Raw genomic sequence first — 25,960 nt, 5'->3', positions numbered from 1 at the left:
TATTGGGAGTAGAGGTGAGGGCAAAGACTTATGTGCTGTGATTTACTGCTGCCCCTCCCCCTGCCCATGAAACAATACCAGTATTTGGAAAACAGTGATGAGAAATTATTAATCAGAAGTAGTTCCTGTAACTTAGGAAAATCAGTCACTTGGATGGCTCCTGATGATCTCTTCATTGGATTTCAATATAATTTGTTTCCTTTGTAATTCTATGTATTTAAAAATAGCATTCTTAGAAAGGTCCATCAGCTCCACTAAATTGCCAAAAAAGTCTATAATAATAATGATGATGAAGATAATGATAACTAACATTTACATAGGACTTTAAGTTTTGCAAAGCACTTTATAAATATTATCTAATTTTATCCCTGTAAGAACCTTGGGAAATAGTTGCTGCTATTATCTCTTTTATAAATAGGGGAAACTGAGACTGAGAAATTAAATTAGTAGCCTAAGGTCACACAACTAATAAGTGTCTGAATTAAGATTTTAACTCGAATCTTCCTTGTCTCTAGATTCAGCTATCTTACAACTATGGCACCTAGATGTCTCTTGATATGCCATGACATATAAAAAGGTTGAAAATTTCATTGAACAGAGACTAGGCTAAATCCATTTCTGTGATTTCTTCCTATCTCACCATTTCCCCAAGCAACACCATGTTAGTGTAATTATCCTTCAGAATGCTGCCATAGCATTGACTGCTCTCAGGGTAGATCAATCTTTCTCTAGGAGCATTTGGAGAATTAACCTTACTCTGCTTTGCTAAATCTGTATTTTTTCCTTAGTTGGAATCTTAGGCCCACTGTCATAAAATGCCTGACTGAATGTGTCCATGGAATAGTCAGTAAAGTATTTGCTAAGGGTTAACTCTAGCCCACCCCTATGATTTAGGCTCTTATACTGAGACTTAAAACTGGAAGGTACTTGAAAGAGTATCATGTTGTGGGGAATAAAAGTAAATTGTAAAAGGGTGTTAAAATACCTATGGTCCTTGACCCTAAAGAGTTAACAATTTTAAGAAGTTTTTTGCTAAACTGACACATTTACCCATTCTTTTCAGCTGACCTATTTGATATTCTACTACCTATGCTTAATATTTATCAAGAATTTGTCCGCAATCATCAGTACAGTCTTCAAGTGCTAGCCAATTGTAAGCAAAACAGAGATTTTGACAAACTCTTGAAACAGTATGAGGCCAACCCTGCCTGTGAAGGCAGAATGCTGGAAACTTTTCTAACTTATCCCATGTTTCAGGTAAGTTATTTAGTAGACATTTTCTTAATATCTCACTGAGGGTAACTTCAAATTCAAAAACAAAGTAAAGATGGTCACTCATGAGGGATTGTTAAATCTAACAGGTCAAACAAGTTTTATACCTCATTTAGTGCTAGAATTCAGAATACAGGTGCATTCTAAATTTCAGAAGACCTAATAAAACTTTGGATTTGAAAAAATGACTAAATAATGTCATCATAATATTCATTGTTCATATATGCTCTAAGGTTTGCAGAGTGGTTTATATATACATGCATACATGCATATGTTAATTCATTTGATAAATGAGTGATATTTGTATTATGAGATAATTTTTACTTTTATTAGAATTAACCAGATTTTCTTTAAAAAGCTCTCCTTGGGGTAGCTAGGTGGCACAGTGGTTAAAGCACAGGCCCTGGAGTCAGGAGGACCTGAGTTCAAATCTGGCCTCAGACACTTAATAATTACCTACCTGTGTGACCTTGGGCAAGTCACTTAACTCCATTGCCTTAAATAAATTTTCTTTTAAAAAGCTCTCATTGTAATTTTTGTTTTTTGTTTTTGTAAGGCAACGGGGATAGGTGACTTGCCCAAGGTCACACAGCTAGGTAATTATGAAGCGTCTGAAGCCGGATTTGAACTAAGGTACTACTGACTCCAGGGCCGGTGCGCTATCCACTGTGCTACCTAGCTGCCCCCTCTCACTGTAATTAAAAAATGTGATTCATTTCACAGAAATTGTATTTTTATGAAAATTTGAATGAATTATGATATATATATATATGTGTGTGTGTGTGTGTGTGTGTGTGTATGTATGTATATGAACACATACCTACACACACATATCAGTTGTGTAAAATAGAATATATCTAACTAGGGAACTAGGTTGCAGAGGCTGCCTTAGTCATTGGGAGAACACTTTCTACTGTCATTTGTTTGTTCTGAGAGGACTTGATTTCTCTGGAACCATAATTCGGGATCTGAGAAAAGCAGTACAAAAGTTACCCTAGCAGCCAAAGATAAGAGGGAACCTGAATAGTCCTCATGATTCTTTACAGTGGATGGTAACTGATAACTCTGGCACTCTCTGCAGCGAAAGGATTAGTTACTTGGGAGGCCCAGTAGAGTTTCTGCCCCTCCAGCTAGAATTTAACCTTCAGACAGTCTCTGCTGCTTTTTGAGAAGATTGAAATATGACTTGGATTTCCTGGCCTTCTGGTGAATGTTGTTGACCCCATTCTTTTGGAAGCACAATGAGCTTTCCCATTGTGGTGTGACTGATTGGGGTCAGGCTTAAAAGTTATCACGAGGCAAAGCAGTCTCTTGAATTGTCCATTCTGTGGCAACCGCAATTCTGGCTGTTGGATCATCTCTAACAAGCAATCATCTCCTATATTGCCAAAGAGTTTTGTAGTTTCAGACAGAAACAATGATTTGGATCTTGATTATTTCCCTTAAAGCATAAAGCCTAAGTTTTTGTTGGATCCTTGGGAAAGTTTAGAACCCAGCTTCCTACCCCATAGAGTGTGTGCACTGGAAAATCAAATGAATGCATAAGAAAACCACTTCAGTACCGTGAAACTTTGTTATAATAGTGGCTTTCCACACCCTCCCCATTTTCTGGTACTAAGTTTTTTTTAAACTCCATCTTTGTTGGAAAACTGCAAAAACAATTTAAGTTCACATTATAATTTTGCATGCTTTAGTGACTTAGAGTAAAATAAACTTTAAAATCATAACATTCTTTATATTTATCAAGGATGGTAACTGTAGGTCTTACCTCATTGGGGATATGCTTTCGGGGCGGGGGGGAAGCAGCAAACTATATTTGGATATAATTGGCATGCCCCAACACTTTAAAGCTATTGTGTATCATAAATTTGGAAATATATCCTTGAAGAAATATAAATGTGTAAGAAATCTGAATTGTTTCTACTGAATTTTATTGGAATTTTTCAAACTAAAATAGTTGATGTTAGGATTTCCTAATAGACCAAAGCTCTGTGTATTCATCTATTTTACAGTTTAATTTATGTGAAATTCCATTTGGGCCTTTAGCAATTAGATTTAGGTAATAATGAAACACCTTCTGTCTATACAGATCTTCTCAAATAATATGAATGTATAAAGGCAGAATTCTGGGAAATTAATGGAATGTTTCATAATTGGACCTAATTATCCTCCCCACTGGCTATAGCTGCATTTAACAAATGCCAGAGAAATCAATCTTTTCCAGGGTATTGCTCTCAGATATCTTTGCAGCATGGTGAAGATGACTACATTTGAGCCATTCCAAAATGATAAGAATGAATGAATTTGAGATAGCTAGATTGCATGGACCATGGAGTCAAAAGGTCTGAGTTCTAATATGGCCTCAGACACTTGACACTTTCTAGGTATGTGATTCTGGGTAAGTCACTCAACCCTTATTGCCTCTCTTCTCCACCCCACTCCCCTCACAAAAGGAATGAATGAATTCAATATGTTGATTTTGGGGACTTAAATGGCTTTACTCTTACCCAGGAGTTTCCTTCTATTAGCTTTAAACCTGTGCATTTTGACTGAACCAAAGTAATTCCCAGTTAGTAAACCTCAGATTTATGTTCTATGCCAGGTCTTTTACTTTTCATGAGTGACTTAAGGAATCTGTGGCTCATTTAAAGCATCTTACATGTAACATGAGGAGTTGTAAAGAAATGGTCTCTTAGATTCCTTCAAACTCAAAACACTATAATTAGATGGCCTTTTTGGTGACCAAGGTGATTCTGAGAGGTTAGGTCAACATTTGACTAAGGCCAAAATTAGTCTAGTTTTCCAGAGCAGTGATCTCCAAACTTTTTGACTCACACATCCTTATCAGTAAAAATTGTTTACACATGAATCGCAAGTATGTAAATTTTTACTTATTTATAAATATGTTTATATGTTTTTGTACAGAAAGATGCACTGTAAAAATTCACACAACAAAATAAAAATAAAAAAGATTAAATAGCATTTGTTCCTGGAATCAATAGAGAGAACCACTGGAAATGACAGAATAGGAAAGTGACATAGTCAGGAGAATCACTTCAGCATCTGTGTAGATAATGGATTGAAAAGAGGAGAGATTTGAGGCCAAATATTATTCTAGATAAGAAGTGACAATAGTTTGAGCTTCAGGGGTGACTCTGAACAGAGAGAAGGAGGATTTATGAGATAGGTATAAATTTAAATCCAACAAGATTGTTGATGACTTCATATATGAGGTTGATAAGAGAGTTAAAAGGTGAAGATGACCCTGAGGTTATGAGAACCTGAGAGAGTAGAAGATTGGTAATACCTTTGATAGTAAAAAAGAATTTTGAAAGAGGAATGTTTTGTTTTGTTTTTTTTAGATTTTGCAAGGCAATGGGGTTAAGTGGCTTGCCCAAGACCACACGGCTAGGTAATTATTGTGTCTGAGGTCAGATTTGAACCCAGGTACTCCTGACTCCAAGGCCAGTGCTCTATCCACTGCGCCACCTAGCCGCCCCTAAGAGGAATTATTTTAATGGGAAAGATAATGCAATAATTTATGAAGTATATGGGCAGCTAGGTGGCTCAGTGGATAGAGCACCGGCCCTGGAGTCAGAAGGCCCTGAGTTCAAATGTAGCCTCAGACACTTAATAATTACCTAGCCGTGTGACCTTGGGCAAGTCACTTAACCCCATATATAATAATAATAATAATTTATGAAGTCACATATCTGCTCATCTTAAGTAATTCACTTTTATCCTGCTCAAAATGGAAGAGACCAGAGGCTGGGCTCTTCTTCGGCATTCATCGCATCTGAGTGCAGAACTGAGCCTCTGAGAGGCACCAAAGGTAGTGGCAAAACCTTTCCAGTGATACCTGTGCAGCTTCTGGTGTGTGAACCTAGGAGCTTGAGACATTGACCTCTAGTTCAGAGGGAGGAAGATTAGCTTGTACATAATGGAAAGTAAAGAAATGTTGAGGGGTAAGGGTAGAGGTTGCTTGTGGGCACAAGAGTGTCTGTGAAAATAGAATCTATTTTCTCACTCTCTTATTGATTGATCACACCCCACATGGAATCAATCCGTGAATACCTTGGAGTAAAGGCCCAGACTCTTTTGTACTTTAACCTCCTGAGGTAAGAGGCCTTATTATTGATACCATTTATCCGTAATTTTCAGGACCAAAGGTAGAGGCCTTAGTCAATAGAAGATCTCTTGAGGATTTCTCAGATTCAGAGTTTAGTCATTCAATCACTAAATATTTCACGTCCAAGACATCTCCTGTCATCCTGACTCACATCTGGCCACTAGACCCAGATGACTCTCGAGAAGAAAGTGAGGCAGGTGACTTAGCATAGTACAGTACCTAAATTCAGTTCATGTGCTTGTTGTGGCATCCCTCCCCGATAACATCATGGTGTTTTTCGAGAATGAAGGACAAATATCATCATCATTATCATCAAATATTTCACATGTGTCTGGTGAATTTGGTGTTAGTGTCATAGTCTCAGCATGTTTGGCTAGTTCCCTAGATAACAGCAAACATAGAACTATCTGGATGTCCCAGGATGTCAGACCTAGCCTGAGGTCAGCTAGGCTGCATTGCCATAGACTTTTGAATACATCATTCACCAGCAAGTTCATGATGCTCATCACCTTGGAAAAGATACCATCATCTGGATGCACCTACTTCAATACCTTGTTACTGTATAAGTATACATCACACATACACAGAGACACACATTCATAGACAGACACAGAGATACACAGATGCAGATACACACAAATACAGACACATGGACACACACATATACACAGAGACAGACATACAGAAACATACATACATGTCAGTCTTCTTGAAGACCTTTCTGCTTCAGATTTTTTGCCTCCTCTTGGGTTTGACCCCACATCTACTGACTCCCAGGCAGCAATTCCTGTTGTTGCTTTCCAGCCTCAACACTCTTCTTTGAGGTAGTAAATTCTTGTGATATATCTTATTGCATATATATGAAAGCTAAATGTAAACCAGATGATAAAAAAATTCCCAATTATGTCATATGTAGATCAGCTGAAGAACCTGGAAAGATTTAGTTTAGAGAAGGGAAGAGTTAGGTGAGAAATGATCATTGGTTTCAAATATTTATATATTTGTCATGTGAAAGAGGGGTCTCACATGTCCTTTTTGATGCCAGAGGACTGAATTAAGAACTACAGGAAAATTTTATTGGGGGAATTCAAGAATTGTAATAGACCCCAGAGGCCCTTAATTTCAGAATTGACCATTTAGTCCAACCTGGACCAAAGAGCCTCTTCTGCATCACCAAGAAATAGTCATCTAATCTCTGAAGACCCCCAATGAGGGAAATTTTAAAAGCTAACACTTGACATTACATAGCACATCAAAGTATGCAAAAACACTTTGCCTAACATTATTCCATTTGATATTTACTCAAACCCTGGGAAGTAAGTACTACCTGTTATTGTGGATAATAACAAAATATTATCCTTACTTTCTGTCCTTTTACAACTTTTGGGGAGTGGAAGAGAGGAGAGAAAAGAAAAGTAGTTTACTGAGAACTTCATGTACTTTCCATTAGCACTCAAACTTGGTGCTTCTCTCCTTATTCACTGTAGAAGAGCAGTCTTGATGGAATCAATTTGGTACTGGCATATATTCTGCAATTGAAAGACATCTTGAACCCCTCATTAATTTTTTTCCACATTAACGTGTTTTTGTCAACTCCCTCATTCCCCCCACATACACTTCTTACCTCCTTGTGAACTCCTGATAGTGTAAGGGCTGAGGGGCAGGAGGGGATGGGGATGAGAAGGGGAATGTGCTTAGTAGAGGTCAGCTTTTATCTATATACAAGTCAGTGACCAATGGAGAAGCATCTTCTGCTTTGGGACATAAATGGAAAAATGTCTATCAGATTCTTTTACCTACAATTTATTGATCTGTGACTAAAAGGGATAGCTAGGTAGTGCAGTGAATCTAGAGCACTGATCCTGGAATCAGGAAGGCTTGAGTTCAGATGTGGCCTAAAACATGGTCTGACCCTGACAAGTCACTTAACCAACCATGTACCTTAGTTTCCTTCTGTAAAATGAGCTAGGGAAAGACATGGAAAGCCATTCCAAGAAAATTCTAAATGGGAACATGAAGAGTCAGACATAATTGAACTGACTGAACAATAACAAAAGGATTGAAAGTAAATTTAGTTGACTGTGAGCATAGCATGGTGGAACTAGAAGTCAGAGACTTGTATTCAATCTGTTAATGGACAGGCCACTTGACTTTTCTATTTCTCTGAAGCTGTAATATGGGGGCATTGGACTAGGTCCCCTCCAACTCTATAACTGACCCTAGGATGATGTGAAAACCTTCACTTTATGAATTATCATACCAGTAAAGGCTTTTGACAATAAGAATTTGGTAAACAGAATAATGCAGTCAGCAGTCTCATTTTTTCTTTTCAAATGAATGATAGCAATTTAGCTAATACTTTTTCAGATAGTTGCACACAGACTTTTAGTGGTGTGGACATTCACTCTTTGAAAGTGATCCTAAGTATGGGTCATCTTTCATTCAGTATTTTCAAGGGATGCTCAAGGCTTCTTTTAGAACATCAACTTAGAAAATAAACTCCCCTGTCAGGTTGGTAATGTGACAGCTGTCTTGGTCAGCCATAATTAAAAGCTGAATTGTGATTGACTCAGATATTTTCCCTAACTTGTCTGAATTAATTTAGAATAAACTCTTCTATGGGGGCTAATGATCTAGACTGGAATTTGGAATTTGTCCAGGCCCTCTTGTGCTCTAGCATCCACCTAGTGTGCCTGCCATTTTGCAGTTTTTGTTGCTTGTTATTACTTCCACTGGAGAGTTAGAAAGGGAAAGAAGGTGAAATATTTGTCCTAGAGAGCAGCTGTATCATAAAAGACTTAATTAATGGACTAGGATGTTGATGTATTGGCTAAAATTAGGTTTGTGAATTAATAGAACATTTGAGTATATGCAACCTATTCCCACTCCCCTTTACCATGGCTAATTGGCATTTATCTGCATCTTTGTTTTTCATGGAGGCATAACAAACTTACTGGGGGAAATTTTGATTATAGGCTTATATAGTCCAAAGGGCAAATCCTGTCCTGCCAAGTGGATAACACTCCCATCATTCAGAATAGTCAAGTGTGCTGTGGTTAGCCTACCTCACTGCTTAGAGCACCCTGTTAATGAGGACAAGGTCATGGATTCATTTCCGTGTAATATTCAGTTTGTTTTGCTCTGCTCTGTAGCCACAGACTAAGCTGGGCCAGCCAACTCACAAATAAATACTATTGGTAAGAGACTGTGGATGATCAGTACAAATATTTAACTGTGGCTTTGGGGGAAAAGTTCATTACTATGTCTTAACTCTGATGGGCTAGCAATTTCATCTCTAGAAGAGGGCAGCACATTCTTTCTTATTTCTTACTTTTATTCCTTTCCCTATCATTAAGATGGTCCAAGCATAGACTCTGCTGAATGTCCTGTGATAGTGGTATCGCTTCCTTCAGAGATGCCTATCTAGAGTCTTTGGAATTGTAAGACATCTGTTGTCTATGTGAAACAACATTAGGTTAAAAACAGAGCTGTAGATGAAAATATTTGGGATAAAGTGTATCCCCTATGTATGTTTTATCCCTTAGTTAGCTGCTCATTCTTCCATCAGTTGCCTCAGGATGTTATCCAAAAAACAGTTCTTATCATTTGTATCTATTTCCTGGCACAAAATCAGAGGAGGTAACTTTTTAACCACTTTATACTTAAACCTTTTTCCTAATCATCTGCAGAGAGGGTCACAAAGCCACAGCATGAAAGAAAAATTGTTCCTGCAACCCACTAAAAAAAAAACATACTTTGTTCTAATTCAGATTAAGTATGAATGTGTGAAACCATTGTGAATTAGCTAAACTGTCCTGGATAACGTAATTTTGAGAGGTGTGGTAAAGATTCCACATTGGACTTGAAATTCTAGCAAGCCCTGGATTCATGAACTGCTTGCTACCTTCAGCTATTTGTTGTGTCATTTCAGTTGAGTCAAACTCTTCATGACTCCATTTTGGTGTTTTCTTGGCAGAAATACTGGAATTTACTATTTCCTTCTATAGCTCTTTTATAGATGAGGAAACTGAGCCAAATGGAGTGAAGTGACTTGCCCAGGGTCACACAGCTAGCAAATCTGTCTGAAGATGGATATAAAATGGGAATTATGACATCTATATTATTTACCTCATGGGCCTAGTATGAGGATCAAATAATGTACTATGTTAGTTCCTCTAAATATTAAAAGTTCTATAGAGGTCAGAGGATATTGTTGAAAATTGATAGAGTGCACAATTTGGCTAATGTCAGTTATTATTAAGTTGTGAAAGTTCATTTTCTTATAAAGCAATAATACAAAGACATCTTTAAGTTCAAAAGGGTACTTTTCTACTTTTGAGGATTAGGCATTGTGTGTGGAGGTGTCAGGGTATCAGACCCATTAGACTGGAGAGCTTTTCTTGAGAACCAGCTGTAGCTGAGTTGCCAATGCTATTTATTTTGTAAGGAGACAAATCCATCCCGATTAACAACCTATCAATGTTGCCATGATTTAATGATAGTCATATCAGTTTCACTGGAAAAAAAAATTTGGAAGTCCTTCTTTTCCTGTTTAAAGAAATACTTAAAAAGAAGCTACCAATTATTCCATCTACCACACTGCCTTTTTCATTTGATTGGCTTCCTGTATATTCTTTGTGAAATGTTAAGAATGTGAGGATAGAAGCACTGTGATTTTTTAAGCATTTTTTAAGAGACATGTTTTACTATTAGCTACAAAGAAATGACAAGGGACTGAATTCAAAACTATAGAGAATGAATGTCCTAACATTAGTTCCCCTTAACTAGTGCTAACATTAATCTTTATTTCTTTGAAGATACCCCGGTATATTATAACACTCCATGAACTTCTTGCTCATACCCCTCATGAACACGTGGAAAGGAAGAGTCTGGAATTTGCAAAATCAAAACTAGAAGAACTCTCAAGGTATGCTGGAAACTTTTCCTCCAGGATTTGACTTGACAGAGTAGTAGGGTAGACAATGTTATTTAGAATGAAATCTTTCATATTATAGATTTGGGGGTTGGCCAGGGGTATTTGTATACTGTTTTCCTATATGGAAGCCTAATATAGCCACACATTCAGTAACAAGTTGGGAATATAATAATGGAGATGTGGAAAATAATATGTACTCTTTTTGTATATTTTGTCTCTCAGTTAACTGTTCATTTCCTCATCTAATTACATATAGATATTACCAAAAATGTCATCTACATTAGTGAAAAATCAATGAAGATACTCTTTGTTGAGATTAAAAAAATGACAAATTTTTGTGATTGAGATTAGGTACATTTCTGGGGTTGAACTTGAAGATAATCCTCTTATCGTTTTAAGTAACATTTACTGTATTCTTCAAACCCATCATCTGTTATAATGTATGATTCATATTCACAAGAATTCATGGATGAATTGATGAAATACAGCATAATTTATTCTGTCAAATCCTATGAGCCCAAACATAGATTCTACTTACTTTTCATGTTTAGACACTAATTAACATCTATGCTATATTACTATATGTGATATAAAGCTCATTTGTTTCTTATACATTTCAATTGATGCTGCTAGGAGAATTTCTGTAAAAATATCATTATTCCTAAGATGTATATCTTCAATATAATCATCCCAATTTATTACTTGAAATAGTGAGGCACATCCTTGTTTTGTTTGGTACTTTTGACATTTAGAACACCTAAGAATTGAGTTGATACTGACCTGCTTCTAATTTTTTCAGTAAGAAGAGAAGGGAGGTCCTGGCTAATTTTTTTATTTCCTTACTTTGATTTACTGTAAAAAATACATTTGAAAACATCTTTTTTACATTGTGTCTAACAGGATAATGCATGATGAAGTGAGTGATACTGAAAACATACGGAAAAACCTTGCCATAGAAAGAATGATAGTGGAAGGCTGTGATATATTGCTAGATACCAGCCAGACTTTTATTCGACAAGGTAAGCCTTTGCATAGTCATGGCAGACACAAATATAACATTATACTTGGCAGCTCCAGAAACAGGGCATCTGGGGAAACAAATAATGCTATAAAGCCGATGCTGTTCACCTAGGACAAGTAATGTATAACAAGTTATCCCCCTTTAGCAGGTGGGTTTTGGGCTATGGCTGAGGCCCACCCTTGTGCTATTTCTTTTCAGGGGCCATGAAAAACAGCAACACAATAATAGTAAAGCATGAATGGGCCAGTAAATTGCATTCTGACTGGACTATCATCCTCAATGGACCAGATATTATCTACAGCTCCATGGAAAACAGGTCTGTCTGGCCAATTGATGTTGCGATGTCAGGCGATGATGACATCCAAGCAAAGGCACAAGAGAAGCTCGAACTACTCAAAGCTCTCTCACAAAGCAGTGGAGAAAATGTGCGGAGTGAAAACAGCTGCCTGTTGTTCCCATTTTTCATCAGCACCTCAGGAACGGCCCCACACAATATAATTTGATTACACTGGGTAACTTTGGCTGCCAGATGAAATGACATGTCATGACTGGCATCAACTGGAACAAGTGTTGGCAGCTATTGGGTAATGGTAAATTTAACACATGCCTCCCTGTTTATTCTGTATGTTTTTGGGGACACTTCCTGGCACATGAAGCTTTGAACCACAGAAGAGCAGAAAACCTTTGTGTCAAAGGGAGTGGAGAAGAATCAGTATATTGCTAGTGCATCTCCGTAACTGTCCTTCGATTCATTAACATGGATGTTATGATATGCCATGTCGTTAAGGGATACTTTGGGAGCTTTGGTATTCTTCTAGGAATGTCCTAAAAGCAGTAGGATCCTCTACCATCATTTTTTGGTAATATAAATACAGCATTCAAAAATTGGCAGAGGTCTAAGTCTTGGATCATAATTAACTCAATGGAAGGGCTTATAACTAATGGTGTGTCTAATGTTATTCAAGGAAACTGGTGGAAAAACTGTTATGCCAAAATGTGCTTGTAAAAGGAGTTATTATCACTGTGTCTTTACATTATCTAATGAGATACATTAATTACACTGTGCACATCACTGAAAAAATTTAATGCATGCCATTCTGTTTTCTTTGACTTGTTGATTATAAGGACAGAAAACTCAAATTATGTTAAGAAACCTTGGTAATATTTTTTTGTGTAAAAATTAGCTTCAAACTCTAACATTCTTTGAATAACAATGGAATATAAAGTGAGTTGAGTAGACTTAATTTACTTTGGCTTTATAATCAACTTTTTTTAGTCTCTTATTGGCCTTCTAATGAATTAATGTGGCCTTGTAATACATGTACTTGTGACTTTATAATACCTCTGTAGTTACTGGAAATATCGACAAACCTTAACCCAAAGGCACCAAAATTTTGAGAAAAAGACAAAGAAGCTTTTGGAATTAATTTATTTTTCTCAGAATTAAATCTGTTATGGAAGGACTTGCATGAAAAATTATCATTACTGAAAATACTTTTTGTGAATATTTATCACATTCTTGCCACACAGATTTTCTCTCAATTTGAGAAATTTACCATAATGGAAAATATTTAGAGTGTAAATATATTGAACGGTTGCCTTCTTTGAGTCTATCTTCTTTGAAGAACAGCATCCTTCTGATTAATAGCTTTATGATGTTTATGCAATTATGTGAGCTGCAAGTGTGACCCATCTTTGTCAGTTCTTAGTAATTCTGCCTCTCTCATTACAGTATTTATAGATCACAAGTGTTCTTAAAATGATTTGCCTTTCAGCAGAATTTTCTGTTTTTGTTTTGATTCTGGTGGCATGTTTAGAAATGACAATAAAGGTTTAAAAAAGACAACTTAAAATGGAAAGTAGCCTGATCAATGACAATGTAGAAATATTGGTACTAGTGACATTGTTTTCATCTGGTCACCTTTTTGATGACTACTTCATTAAACAATCATCATGACTTTAAAGACACTTGCTACTGTCTCCCAAGTTTTAACTCTGAAGTATTAAAAGGTGTAACATGCTCCATGAAAGACCCCATATCCTTTTTCTCCTAGGGTCTGACAGAATTTGAACTATTCTCACTTTGGAGCTAGGTAACAGGCCTAGTCATTAAAAAAAAATGAAATGGAGTTTATTTGAGGGATTTAGAAACTAGTCCATTTCTGATGTGGTCATCCTTTGATATTTATGGATCTACACTAAAAGGTTAGAGAACGATTAAGTGTATTTAAATTTTGGAAATTGTCTATGCCAATTAAAATATAATCCCATTTCTCAGTTAATTTGATTTACTTTTTTAGTTGATTAGTATTTCATCTTTTTTTAAAAGGTGGGAAAATAATTTTAAAACAACCCTGGGGTGGCTAGGTGGCGTAGTCGATAAAGCACCGGCCCTGGAGTCAGGAGTACCTGGGTTCAAATCCAGTCTCAGACACTTAATAATTACCTAGCTGTGTGGCCTTGGGCAAGCCACTTAACCCAGTTTGCCTTGCAAAAACCTAAAAAAAAACCAAACAACTCCTCTTTTAAAAATTTGCCCCTTCCCATATATACTATTACTAAAATATATAATGAAATATTTAAAAAATAAATCTGTAAATTTCTGAAAATGTCTCTATTTTCTCTTGCATATAGGATTATACCTAAAAAGTAAAACTCAAATTGTGTAGCTTCATGCATATTTATGAAATGTTTATTTAAAGATAAAAGTAGCTGAAATAAATATAGGGCATACCTATGGTGTGCTAGAGTACCATTCTGTTTACCTTTACTGCCATTAATCGTACCCTAGCATCCGGTAAAAATTAATACTCCTCCCAAATAATAAATTGAATATACTAGAACCTCATTATAATTTTCTGCATCGTAGATTACTTTCAATATACTCAATTTGCCACCCTTCTAATTCAGGCTGACCAAATGAACAGAATTCAATCTACAATCAAGATATCACAACCAATATAGCTTATGTCATTCTTGTTCATGTTCTTTCAGAAAATTGCAACAGGAGCTCCAATCATTGTGCTTTGTGTATTATGCTAGGGTCCTTTCTTTTGTTCCCTTGATCTTGTTTATTTAGGATCACTTTTCACCCCTGATCAAAGTTTTTTGTTTCATATTACCTAACAAGATAAATTTAAATTTTCTTCACCTAGAATCCATTCCCTGCAAACCCTAATTCCCTTCCATTGTGATTTCATGAACACTCTTCTTGATGTACTCTTTTTTCCATGTTAGAACCTCATTGTTCTGCCTGCATTTGTAGGCTATATGACTAGCCTAATAGACCCCCTTCACACCAGTGCCTATTGAAGTCAAGGCTTAGTTCAGGTGCCATTTTCCTCAATCTTCCAACTGATTTTTATCACTCCCTCTTCTAGGTTCATTTTTTTTTTTTTTTTAGGTTTTTGTAAGGCAAACAGGGTTAAGTGGCTTGCCCAAGGCCACACAGCTAGGTAATTATTAAATGTCTGAGGTTGGATTTGAACTCAGGTACTCCTGACTCCAGGGCCGGTGCTCTATCCACTGCGCCACCTAGCTGCCCCTTCTCATAGTATTTTGAACCTCTACTTTGTATTTAATCACATTTTGCTATGAATCATACTTGTAGGTTACAAGTCTTAATTCTGTCATTCCCTTAAATTGTTTCACTTCCTGATGATAAAGACCAAGATTATTTTTTTCTTGGTCTCAAAGCCTCTAGTTCTGTTTGCTTTATACACATTCAGCACCTAATTCATGCTTGTGTTGAATCATTGAATTGAGCTTTATAGTGAATTTAATCTAAATAAGTCAAGTTTAGTCAATGTTGAAATAACTTTCAGACTATAAGAACTATACTATAAGACAGTTTCTATAATAGATGGTTCAGTGACTTTGACCGTCCTAGGATAATGTGATCATGGCATTCCAGATGAGGAAACTGAGACAAACAGGGGGATGTGACTTGCCCAGGGACACACAGCTAGTAAATATCTGAGGCCAGATTTGAACTCAGAAAGATATGACTTCAGACTTGGCACTCTATTCATTGTACCACCTAACTTCCCATTCAAGAATTTTAGTTGCTGCTGAAATATCTTTCAGACTATACTATAAAATGATCTCTCTAATAGTTCAATGACTCTGACCTTCCCAGGACAATGTGATCATGACATTGCATTAACTTGGACATATGATCTAATGAAGGATATTTGATTAAATATAATGCATTTAATTAATGTCTCTTAACTAAAAAGATGTCCCTCCCTTAGAGACCTAGGGCTAGAAGCTATTTTTACTCTTGTTTGATCATTTTAGGACTTCAGGGAATATAGAAAAATCCTCACACTAAATTGATCAAATTGTTGAGTCCATTGAATAACACTGAAACCAGTTGGACATATCTTATTATGTGGGATATCAGAAGACATGAATCTCCTGATTCATCTCTTTGCTACTTTGCCTACTGGATCTCTGGGTTTGTATGAAATCAGAAAATGAGATTGTGAATATCTTTGTTCTCAATGTCAATCCTGATAGTAATAATCCAGTCACTGCATGGTCTGAAGATCTTAAGGACATTGTGCTTTGAAAGAAACTAAGGAACCTGATGTCACTTACAAAGTACTAAACTAGGTTAAAGAAATAAGGCTAAATACACAGATGGCTAAAGTTCCTTTGGAATCAGAGAATGCACTTATAGTCATTTTTGTCTGACATTTGAACTCTTTCTTTATGTGATTTCATCCCTGGGCAAAAGGGATCTGTTCTACACAGCTGGAATCAATATGACATTAAACATCTGGATGCAAAATGAAATGCACTTAGTAGCTCAGATTTCCAAACATGTGGTTTACTTGCAGTTTTGCTGACAAATCACCAAGTGTCGTCACTTAATTTTTCATTTTTCATTCAGACATTTGGTTTTTGTAAGCAAAGTTAAAAAATGCTCAATGATGAGAATAGTCTCTTTGTTGGATGCAGTCTCAGTTTTCAGAGATAACATCTACCAAGAAATTCATTTTTCAGGGAAGTATTTATTTTAAAATTCAAATCAAAGACTATACAAGGATGGATACATAAACTAACCATTCATTCGGCAGTCTCTTTTAATATTATTTTGAAAGACCTGTGATTTCACCCCAGTAGGTGTTCCCTGTACCAAAGGAAATTAGATCTTTTCTACCTTATCTGAGTTGCTGTGACCAGAAAAATCAGAATATATTTGTACCTTTTGTCTTAGTTTCTGGAGAATAACCAATATTTATTTTTAATCAGGTTTGGGAAACTAAGTGGCACAGTGAATAGCCAAGTCATTAAACCCCTGTTTGCCTCAGTTTCTTCATCTGTGTTAGTGGGCAATAATAGCACTTCTCTCCCGGGTATGTTGTGGTGAATCAAATAAGATAATAGTTATATAAAGTGCTTAGCATAGAGCCTAGGAGATAAGTTCTACATAAATTTTAGCTGCTATTATCATCATTTATAAGAAAAACTTTGCAAACCTTAAAATTATATATATATATATATATATATATATACATATATATGTATATATATGTATATATATATATATATATATACACACACACACATGTGTGCTAGCTTTTGTTATCATAATGAGAAATTTATTTTTTCCAATTCCATGAAAAGATGCTTTTGAATTCCACATTTTTCTACCCATCTCCCTTCTCTCCATGGCAGTGAAAAATCTGATACAGGTTGTACATGTGCATTCATGTTTAATATATTTGTATATTAGTCATTTTGTAAAAGAAGAATTAGAATTAAGGGGAAAATAATCATGAGAAAGACAGAAAAAATAAAAGAAATTTTTAAAAGTGAGCATAAGGGGCATCTAGGTGGTGCAGTGTATAAAGCACAGGCCCTGGAGCCAGGAGTACCTGGGTTCAAATCTGGTATCAGACGCTTAATAATTACCTAGTTGTGTAGTCTTGGGCAAGCCACTTAACCCCATTGCCTAACAAAAAAACCTAAAAAAAAAAAGTGAGCATAATATGCTTTGTTCTGCATTCCGACTCCATAGTTTTTTCTCTAGATGTGGATGGCATTTTCTATCACATCATAATTGATCATCTCACAATGTTGCTATTAATGTGTACAATGTTCTTCTGGTTATGCTTCACTAAGCATCAGTTCGTGTAAGTCTTTCCAGACTTTTCGTCCACCACTCTTAGTTTTTTATAGAATAATAGAACAGAACAAGAGAACATTCATATATATCATAATTTGTTCCAACATTTCTATTTGATGGCTATCCCCTCAATTTCCAATTCCTTGCCACTACAAAAAGAGCTGCTATAAATTTTTTTGTACTTGTGGGTATGTTTCCCTTTATTATGATCTCTGGGATCGAAATCTAATTGTGGTCTTGCTGAATTAAAGGATATGCATAGTTTTATTGACCTTTGGGCATAGTTCCAAATTGCTCTCCAGAATGGTTGGGTCAGTCCATAACTCCATCAGTAGTACAATAGTGTCCCAGTTTTCCCATGGCCTCTCCAATATTTAATAGTTATTTTAGCTATTTGAGGAAAAGAAGAACATCAAAGACTGTTGCTTTGAATAGATGCAATAGATAATGATAACAAATGACAGAAAGAAGGTAAGAGCTGCTTATCCTTTAATTTTATTCTCTTTTTTTTTTTGACAGAGAAAATGGACTTTGGTCTATAAAGGTCATTTTGGTCTGAAAAGAACAAAAATTAGTTAATAAGGACTAAGCTAAGCAAGTAAAGATAGTAAGAGATTATTATAGGTGAGTTCAGGCCATCAGGTTCAAATAAATCACAACATAGGGTAATAAAAATTATCAGATGTGATATTTGATTTTTAGCCAGTGATTTATGATGGGTCATGGAGAACATAGAATGGGGTAGGACAGACATAATTCTGATAAACTTATACTCACAGTAACTCTAGGAAGTAGATGCTATTATTACTCTCATTTTACAGCTAAGGAAACTGAGGCAAATAGAGCTTAAGTGACCAACCCTGTATCACACAGCTAATTGATTTGAACCCAACTCTTCCTGACTTTAGACCTAGTAATTTCTCCATTCACTGTGCCACCTGCCTCAGAAGACATAGAAGATAAAAATTCATAGTTGGCAAAGCTTGGAGAAATAACATATTGGATAAACAAGGCAAAATTCAAATAGAATCTTCATTAATCTCCCTACTTTCAGTCTTCACCCTCTCCAGTCCATCTTCTACATAGTTGCTAAAACAATCTTTCAGAAATATAGCTTTGAATCTCCTTCATGGGAGTAAGAAAATCTTTGGTGATTGCCTGTTACTCCTCATAAAAATACAAACTCTTCAATTTAATATTTAAACCCCTTCCCAGTTAGACTGTAGCCTGTTTTTATAAACTAACTTAATATGATCCCCATCGACATACTCTTGGATTCTGACATATAGGTTTCTTTGCCATACTTTAGACTCACTGTTCTATCTGCTGTCATGCCCAGGAATGTACTCCCTTCTCATCTTAGCCCAGGGACAGGGGTGAGAGTGGAGTGGGGTTGTGGGGAATGAGGATGGCATTCAGCCTGCAGGCCTTAGCCATTTGGTCTGGCATTGCCATGACAACCACAGGCAGGACTCAAAATTCAATAAATTTCAAGCTTTTTTAGGAATGAATTAAATGTTTGACCAGATAAAGCAAGGAAATTATATATATATATATATATATATATATATATATATATATATATATATATATATATATATATATATATATGTTTTTTGCTTTTGAAAGCCAGTGGAGGTAAGTGACTTGCCCAAAGTCACAGAGTTAGGCAATTATTAAGTGTTTGAGGCTAGATTTGAACTCAGTTCCTCCTGACTCCAGGGCGGTTTCTCTGTCCACTATGCCACCTAGCTGCCCCTAAATGATATTATTAATATCTAAATTACCCCTGGCAGAAAAAAAAAGGTTCCTGCCTTAACTTCTTAAAATTCTTCACTTCCTTTTAGACACAGATCAGTAAGTACATTCTACAAAAGACTTTATCTCTCCCATCAAATTATCTTGTATTGCTGTCCCTAATCATTCTACTGTCTCTCACAATAGAATATAAGGTTTTTGAGGGCAGGTACTGATTTTTCTTTTTTTCTTTTTTTTGAATCTATATAGCAGCTTAAATAAATGATTATTGAATTGAATGGATCATTTGGTTGAATCTAGTAAGATGATTAATGAGGATAAATGAAAACTTTCTTCTTGAATTCAAAAAATTAGTTTCTCAAGTACAAAATGGTCTCAAGTACAAAAAGGTCACATAAATATACCTGTCTAAAAAATAATAATTTCTAACATTTTCACATTGCTTCAAAATCTACAAAGCATATTACATACATTATTTCATTTTATCCTAAAGGTTTTAAGAGATTACAAGTTCAGCTTGAGACAGTCAAACATGTGGTATAGCAACCAAAAAAACTAATGCAACCTTAGATTGCACTGAGAGGCAAATGGTCTATATGAGGGAAGTGATGCTTCTAAGTGATGTGCCATTGTAGATGTGGTCTGTGCTAGTTATTCCAGATTTGCAACACTTGATTTAACTTTGATAATCACATTTTAGGAAAGGAATTGATAAGCTGAGGGCAAGCAAGCAGTATGGTGAAAGACCTCATCAAGTTATTGTTATGGAGGACTGGCCAGAGGAAATAGGTATATTTAGCCTACAGAAGTCTTAGAAGGGACTTGATGACTATCTTCAAATATTAGAAGGGCTGCTATGTGGAGACAGATGAATTATACTTGTCTTGGCCCTTGGTGCAAAATTAATAGCGGTAAGGAGACGTTGCAGAGGGATAAATTCAGATTAGAACCAGTTAGTTGCTTTGGGGGAGAAGTAAATTCTCACTATATTTCTTCAAATTAAAGCTGGATAACCACTTGTTTTATTTATATTTATGTACACATATTTGTGTATATATATATATGTGTGTGTGTGTGTGTGTAAATAGTAGAGTCTTCAAATTTAATTAGACTGGAGGATCATAACAAGTTCCCTATGTAGTCCCAAATACCTTGCTGTGCCCTTCACTTGGCTGTCTTCATCTAGTTTAAACTCAGCATAAGATGTCTTCTTTCATTCTATTCCCTTTATTTGGTCCAGTTTCAGGATCCCTTTGGAATATTCTGCTGTTTACTGTGACTCCCATGAACATTCTCTTGAGCCTTTCCTTTTGGTGACTTTCTTTAACCAGAATATTACCTAATCCTGCTTTTAATTCTTTTCTGTCCCTACAGCTAAATCCAGGGATTTTTTTCTCTGAATTAGTATTAAGCGTCTCACTAGCCATGCTAACTCCAGCTTCTCTCCCCTTCAGTTAAAACTATACTTTTATTTCTTTAAATCTTGTTTTCTAACAACTTTGACCATCCGTCTTCTCTTCATCTTATCTCCATGTCTGGAAAGCTCTATTCTCTTTTATTTTCCTCTTCTACTTCAAATTAGTCATTCTAACTTTCAAGGCCTTCCACCAGTCTGCTTCTACCCACATTGCCCCTCTCACTTCAGTCTACTCACTGCCCACTCCCTTCACTTCACTCAAACCTCCTGGGCCCTTTTGTTCCGTTCTCCCACTCCCACATCCGCCTCCAAATCTCTTTCCCTGCTGTTACTTATGCCTAGAATATCCTCCCACTTCATCTGTCAAGCAGCCTCCTTTCCCTCTTTCAAGCCTACCCACAGACTCGTGTATTTTTCTAGGACACCCACCCCCTAAACAACCTAAATGGATTGGGGGAGGAGTGGGAGGAGGTATGAGATTTAGAGACAGGAATTTATGGTGGGGGGGGAGGGAGGTGAGGGCTATTATTTCCACAATCCATAAATTGCTTTAATTAAAAAAAATTGTGCATCTTGCTATTAACACAAAAGCTTTCTGGGAACAGAATATGATGTGATTTCAATGTTTTATATCTGCTGACATTTTTATTGACAAAAATCAATCAATACATGAAAAAATTATCACAAGATCTCCCTGATGAAGGCTTTTCATTCAGGGTAGGTCATGAATTAGACAATCATTTTTAAACAATATCAGGTCATCTAGCAGAATTCAGAAAATCAATACCACAGAAGATACACAGATCCTTCAGAATAATCTTTCTGTTTAGCTTTGAAATAAAATGTAGACTTTTCATTAATTTTTTTCTAAGGGCAAAGGAGTCTGGAAGTAGTGAAAAGTACTCCAAAGGTTACATCAACTTTCTGCTTAGTATCTCACATTTGTGTAGTTTTGTGTAGAAAGAACTTTCCAAGTGAAGCTTTGTGTGAAGCTGATCAATTCTAGCTAGGTTTTAGGAATTGGTACAAAAATGGCATTTTCAGTTTATGTGTTAGAAGGGGGAAGAACTTTTTATCTTGCCTCTTTGTCTCTTATTTTAAATTTTATCAAGATAAAGTAGACTTTTAAAATACTTAACAAGAATGCCTTCATCAGGTTATGCATCGATAAATATGCTAAATATATTTTGTAATTTTAAGATGCTCAAGAGATGCATAAGTTGTCTTTTAAGATAAAATCTAAATCTCTAATATTTTTGGTATTATACCATTGGTATATTAATTACTTCTGTGAAAGTAAATTTTTTTCCATTTCCACTTTATTATTATTAGACCTACAAACCTAAACACATTACACATCAAATCCTTCAATTAAAAGACACAGAAGGGTTTGGATACGTATTGCCTTTTGATTTTCATCTAAAATCTTAAGTTCAGAGTTTCTTTGGGTTAATAAAGAATGAATTGAATTTTTAAAAATGATTTTATATAAGCATTTTAAAACAAAACTGTTATTTGGTGGTATTCAGAATTAATCTGATTTATTTTTCACCTATTGTAGTTTAAAGAAATTTACTTGTTCAGATTTCCCTGGCATTAATGAGTTAAAAATATAAATCCTTTTTGTGTCTTAAAGTGAATAGGCCCTGGTATAGCTTGCCGCTGAAAGAAGCTTCACTTGGGAAACAGAATTCTAATGGCTGTGTATTCTTCACTTTTTGTAATCACCAGGTTCTCTCATTCAAGTCCCTTCAGTTGAGAGGGGGAAACTTAGTAAAGTTCGCCTGGGCTCATTGTCTTTGAAAAAAGAAGGAGAAAGACAATGCTTCTTATTTACAAAACACTTTTTAATTTGTACAAGAAGTTCAGGAGGAAAACTACACCTGCTGAAGGTACTGTTTTTATATAACTACCCCATATACAACTACACTCCAACAAGAGTTCAGGGTTTTTTTTTTTTAATGATAAAATAGCTTTCTAGTATTCCACATTATTTCAGCAAGAATTCTCACAATCATAGAATTAGTGAGATAATGGTTACCAATGATTAATTTTGCCTTTTTTTAAAACTTGGATCCAAAATAATGGAAACTCAATTTTAAATGTTTTTACTAGAAAGAAATTGGATTAAATTCATGGACTAGACACCAAAAATTATTATCATTCGACAGTTGTTGAACTATAAATAAACGTATCCATATCCCTGGGTGGGAGAGCATCTAGTTTAGTGAGGCAAAATTTGCTAAATGGTCAACCAAAGTGTGCCTCACATTATCTCTACATAGGGGAAAATATCCTAAACAAAATAGACAAGATTTTTCCATTCTTTAGACTATCATTGGTGAATTTTATCATATTGGTGAGTCACCCCATTGGTGAATTGTACATTCTTAGGCTGTTCCTGGTACTACTGAGTACATTGAATCCTTATTTACAAGAGATTTCTTAGTAGTTTATATGTGAGGGGAAGAGTGACTTAGCCAATAAAGGGGTATCTCTTAATCAAGAAGGCCTGGATCAGGGCAATCATATTTGACAGATTATGGGCTATATTTTCCCCAACCAGAGTAAGAAAAACAAAATAAAACAAAATACACAGGAAAACAAACCCAAAACACCCCTACCGAATCTGATGAACACTTTTTAAAAATTATCTCTTATGTATCTTTTTCCCTTAATCCTAATTCCTCATGTCCAAAACTACTAATTCTTAAATATGTATTTAAAATGCTAACTTGACCTTTCCCAACTTAGGGGAGGGTGGAGGGAAACTTTGTAACTTCGAAAAATTCATATCAAAATGGATGAAAATAAAAAAAAAGGCCTGGATCTAAGTCTAGCCACATACACACTTATCCTTTAGGTGATCCTGGGCACATGATAGCACCTTTCAGTGCCTAAGGTGAGTCTCTGCAACTGCATTAGAGAGCTGGCAAGATTGAGGTTGTTTGGGAGATGGAGTAAAACGTGTTTCCTGTATTTGTGAAAGTATAACCCATTTCCTTTCTCTAAAAAGTATTTGAGCAATGTGGGAGGGAGGAAAAGTTGGTGGATGGGGAAGGGGAGGAGGGAGATGAGAGAAAATTCTTTGTCCGGGTTAGTATAGTAATTATAAAAAAAAAAAGATACCATGTTGAATATAGCATAGATTTGAAGTATGGTGCCTTCTCTCACTTGAAATCTTCAGAAATAATAGAATTTTTAAAATCATACATAACTTTGTAAGCCTTCTAGAATCTTCTTGCTAAGAAGTGATTTGTTTCTACAGACAGGTGGTGTTCTTTCCCTCATAGAATGTACCTTGATTGAGGAGCCAGATGCAAGTGAAGATGATTGTAAGTCACAGTCTGCTGCTTATAATTGAGTTTCAGCTCAAGCTAGAGACTTTTAAAATAGCATCACAGTCTATATTCCATCATTGAAATGATATCCATTTTATGAGTTCTAAGAATGTAGTGTTCAAGTAATAATGCCTTTTTCCCTCTGCCTGAGGACACTTAGTTTGAAAAAGTAAAAGAGATGAACTAGTCTTTTGCTCTTCTCTATTATATGAGTATTATTTAACTATTTAATTTGTGGATCTTTTATAACTATTTTGAGCTCATATTAGACTATATATTTCTTCTGGCAAAGTGGATCATGTTTTAGACCACTACAGAGAGAAAAAAGAAATTGAATTGACATATAATAATTGTACCATTTTAAGTAGCAGAAAACACTGGACCAGAGATCAGGAAAACTTGGCCATGACTCTCACCTGCTTTGAAACCTTGAGCAATCCATTGTCTTCCCTAGGCCTCAGGTTCACTTGTTTAATGGGAGCAGTAATTCTTAAATTGTATCAGAGAGGTGTATGAAAGTAAAATTAATTGCCGGTACAAAAACATATCTACATTGCAAAAAAGGACTAGATGGCAAGGAAGTTTTATGGTTTTTGTACCTAATAATATGTTTCTTCTCTTATTAAGCAAAAGGTTCTGGGCAAGTCTTTGGACACCTGGATTTTAAGATTGTGGTGGAACCTCCAGATTCTGCTCCTTTCACAGTTGTCTTGTTAGCACCTTCTCACCAAGAAAAAGCTGCCTGGACAAGTGATATAAGTCAGGTGAGGTAGATGCTTTTCCCACTTCTGATTTTTTATAATCTGTTTGGTTCTAAGACCACAAAGGGAAATTTTCAGAGATTGTTGTTAAAATAAATTTAATATATACTGTCTCTAATTAGACATATGACCACTTGGTCTAGTTAGTCTATTCTCACTTTAGTTTCCTCAGTATCAGTAGGTGATGATTGATGTTTGTCCTTCCTTTTTAAAGGAGACCATGACATCAGGGAGGTGATGCTGTGACATGCAAGTGTCAAAGAGCAAATATTTGTTTTAAGTGAGGTGATGCTATACAAAGTCACCAGCCTGACTTTCTCCTTTGGAGCCATCTGGATTGACCTCCCTCATGTGTCTTCCTACTCCAGTGCTCCATTTAGCTACCAAGGTGATTTTCCTAAAGGGAAGGTTCTACCACATTACCTCCCTATTCAGTAAATTCCAGTGATTTCCTACCACTTCCAGGATCAAATACTAAGTATTGTGTTTAGCATTGAAAGGCCTTCATAACCTAGCCCCCTCTTACCTCCTCAATCTTCTGTCATCTTACGTTCTTGTACATACACTTCAATCCAAAGACACTGGTCTCCTGGCTGTTCCATGAACTAGACACTTTATCTCTCAGCTCTGGATATTTTTGCTGGTTCCCCCCCCACCCCACCCCTACTCCTAGAATGCCTTCTTTCCTTCACTCTGCCCGAGCTTTCTTTAAATCCTAAAATCCCATCTTTTACTGAAAACTTTCCCCAACCCAATTCTAATGCCTTCCCTCTATTATCTCCTAGCTATCACATAGAGAGAGTGTGTGATGAATGAAAAGTTTGAGAAATTCAATTTCTGAATAATTAATCATTTCATTAATTATAGCTATTGAATATTTAATAAAAGGGTGATCATTTGGCCATCTCTCCTGAACTAAAGACAGATCTTGATGGCTTCTTGATGCTTATATGCCCTTAGAAAAGTGGGTGTTCCTGAGAGATGGCGATCAACTCTGGTTAACAATCACAAAAATAAATCTTAATGAGAGATGGACTTATTCTAATGGACATGATTTTGTTTATATTTCTCTTACTTCCAGACCACCCAGGTAATCTAGACAAAGAATCTACCCCCCCCCCTTAATACTGAGAACATCCAGTTGGGTGGGGTCTGAACAAGATTGAGGAGAATGTTTAATTCTAGTCTC

The 25,960-nt window shown here is 35.9% G+C and overlaps 1 protein-coding gene across 8 annotated transcripts in view; it reads left to right on the top strand.

The window, feature by feature from the left end:
• The window catches only part of RASGRF2 (Ras protein specific guanine nucleotide releasing factor 2), a 320,212-nt gene that overhangs the window by 124,122 nt on the left and 170,130 nt on the right, over positions 1–25,960 (top strand). For all 8 annotated transcript variants that reach the window (XM_074202754.1, XM_074202753.1, XM_074202752.1 and 5 more), the window contains 6 exons: positions 1,064–1,257; positions 10,219–10,328; positions 11,238–11,356; positions 22,401–22,561; positions 23,938–24,004; positions 24,638–24,774. In XM_074202754.1, coding sequence (XP_074058855.1) covers positions 1,064–1,257; positions 10,219–10,328; positions 11,238–11,356; positions 22,401–22,561; positions 23,938–24,004; positions 24,638–24,774 — 788 coding nt within the window. The remainder of the gene's footprint in view (positions 1–1,063; positions 1,258–10,218; positions 10,329–11,237; positions 11,357–22,400; positions 22,562–23,937; positions 24,005–24,637; positions 24,775–25,960) is intronic.

This window comes from Macrotis lagotis, chromosome X (genome assembly GCF_037893015.1).
Source record: "Macrotis lagotis isolate mMagLag1 chromosome X, bilby.v1.9.chrom.fasta, whole genome shotgun sequence".
NCBI classification, from domain to species: Eukaryota; Metazoa; Chordata; class Mammalia; order Peramelemorphia; family Peramelidae; genus Macrotis; species Macrotis lagotis.
The sequence above is the reverse complement of the archived record's forward strand: the minus strand, read 5'-3'. Positions and strand labels throughout refer to the sequence as shown.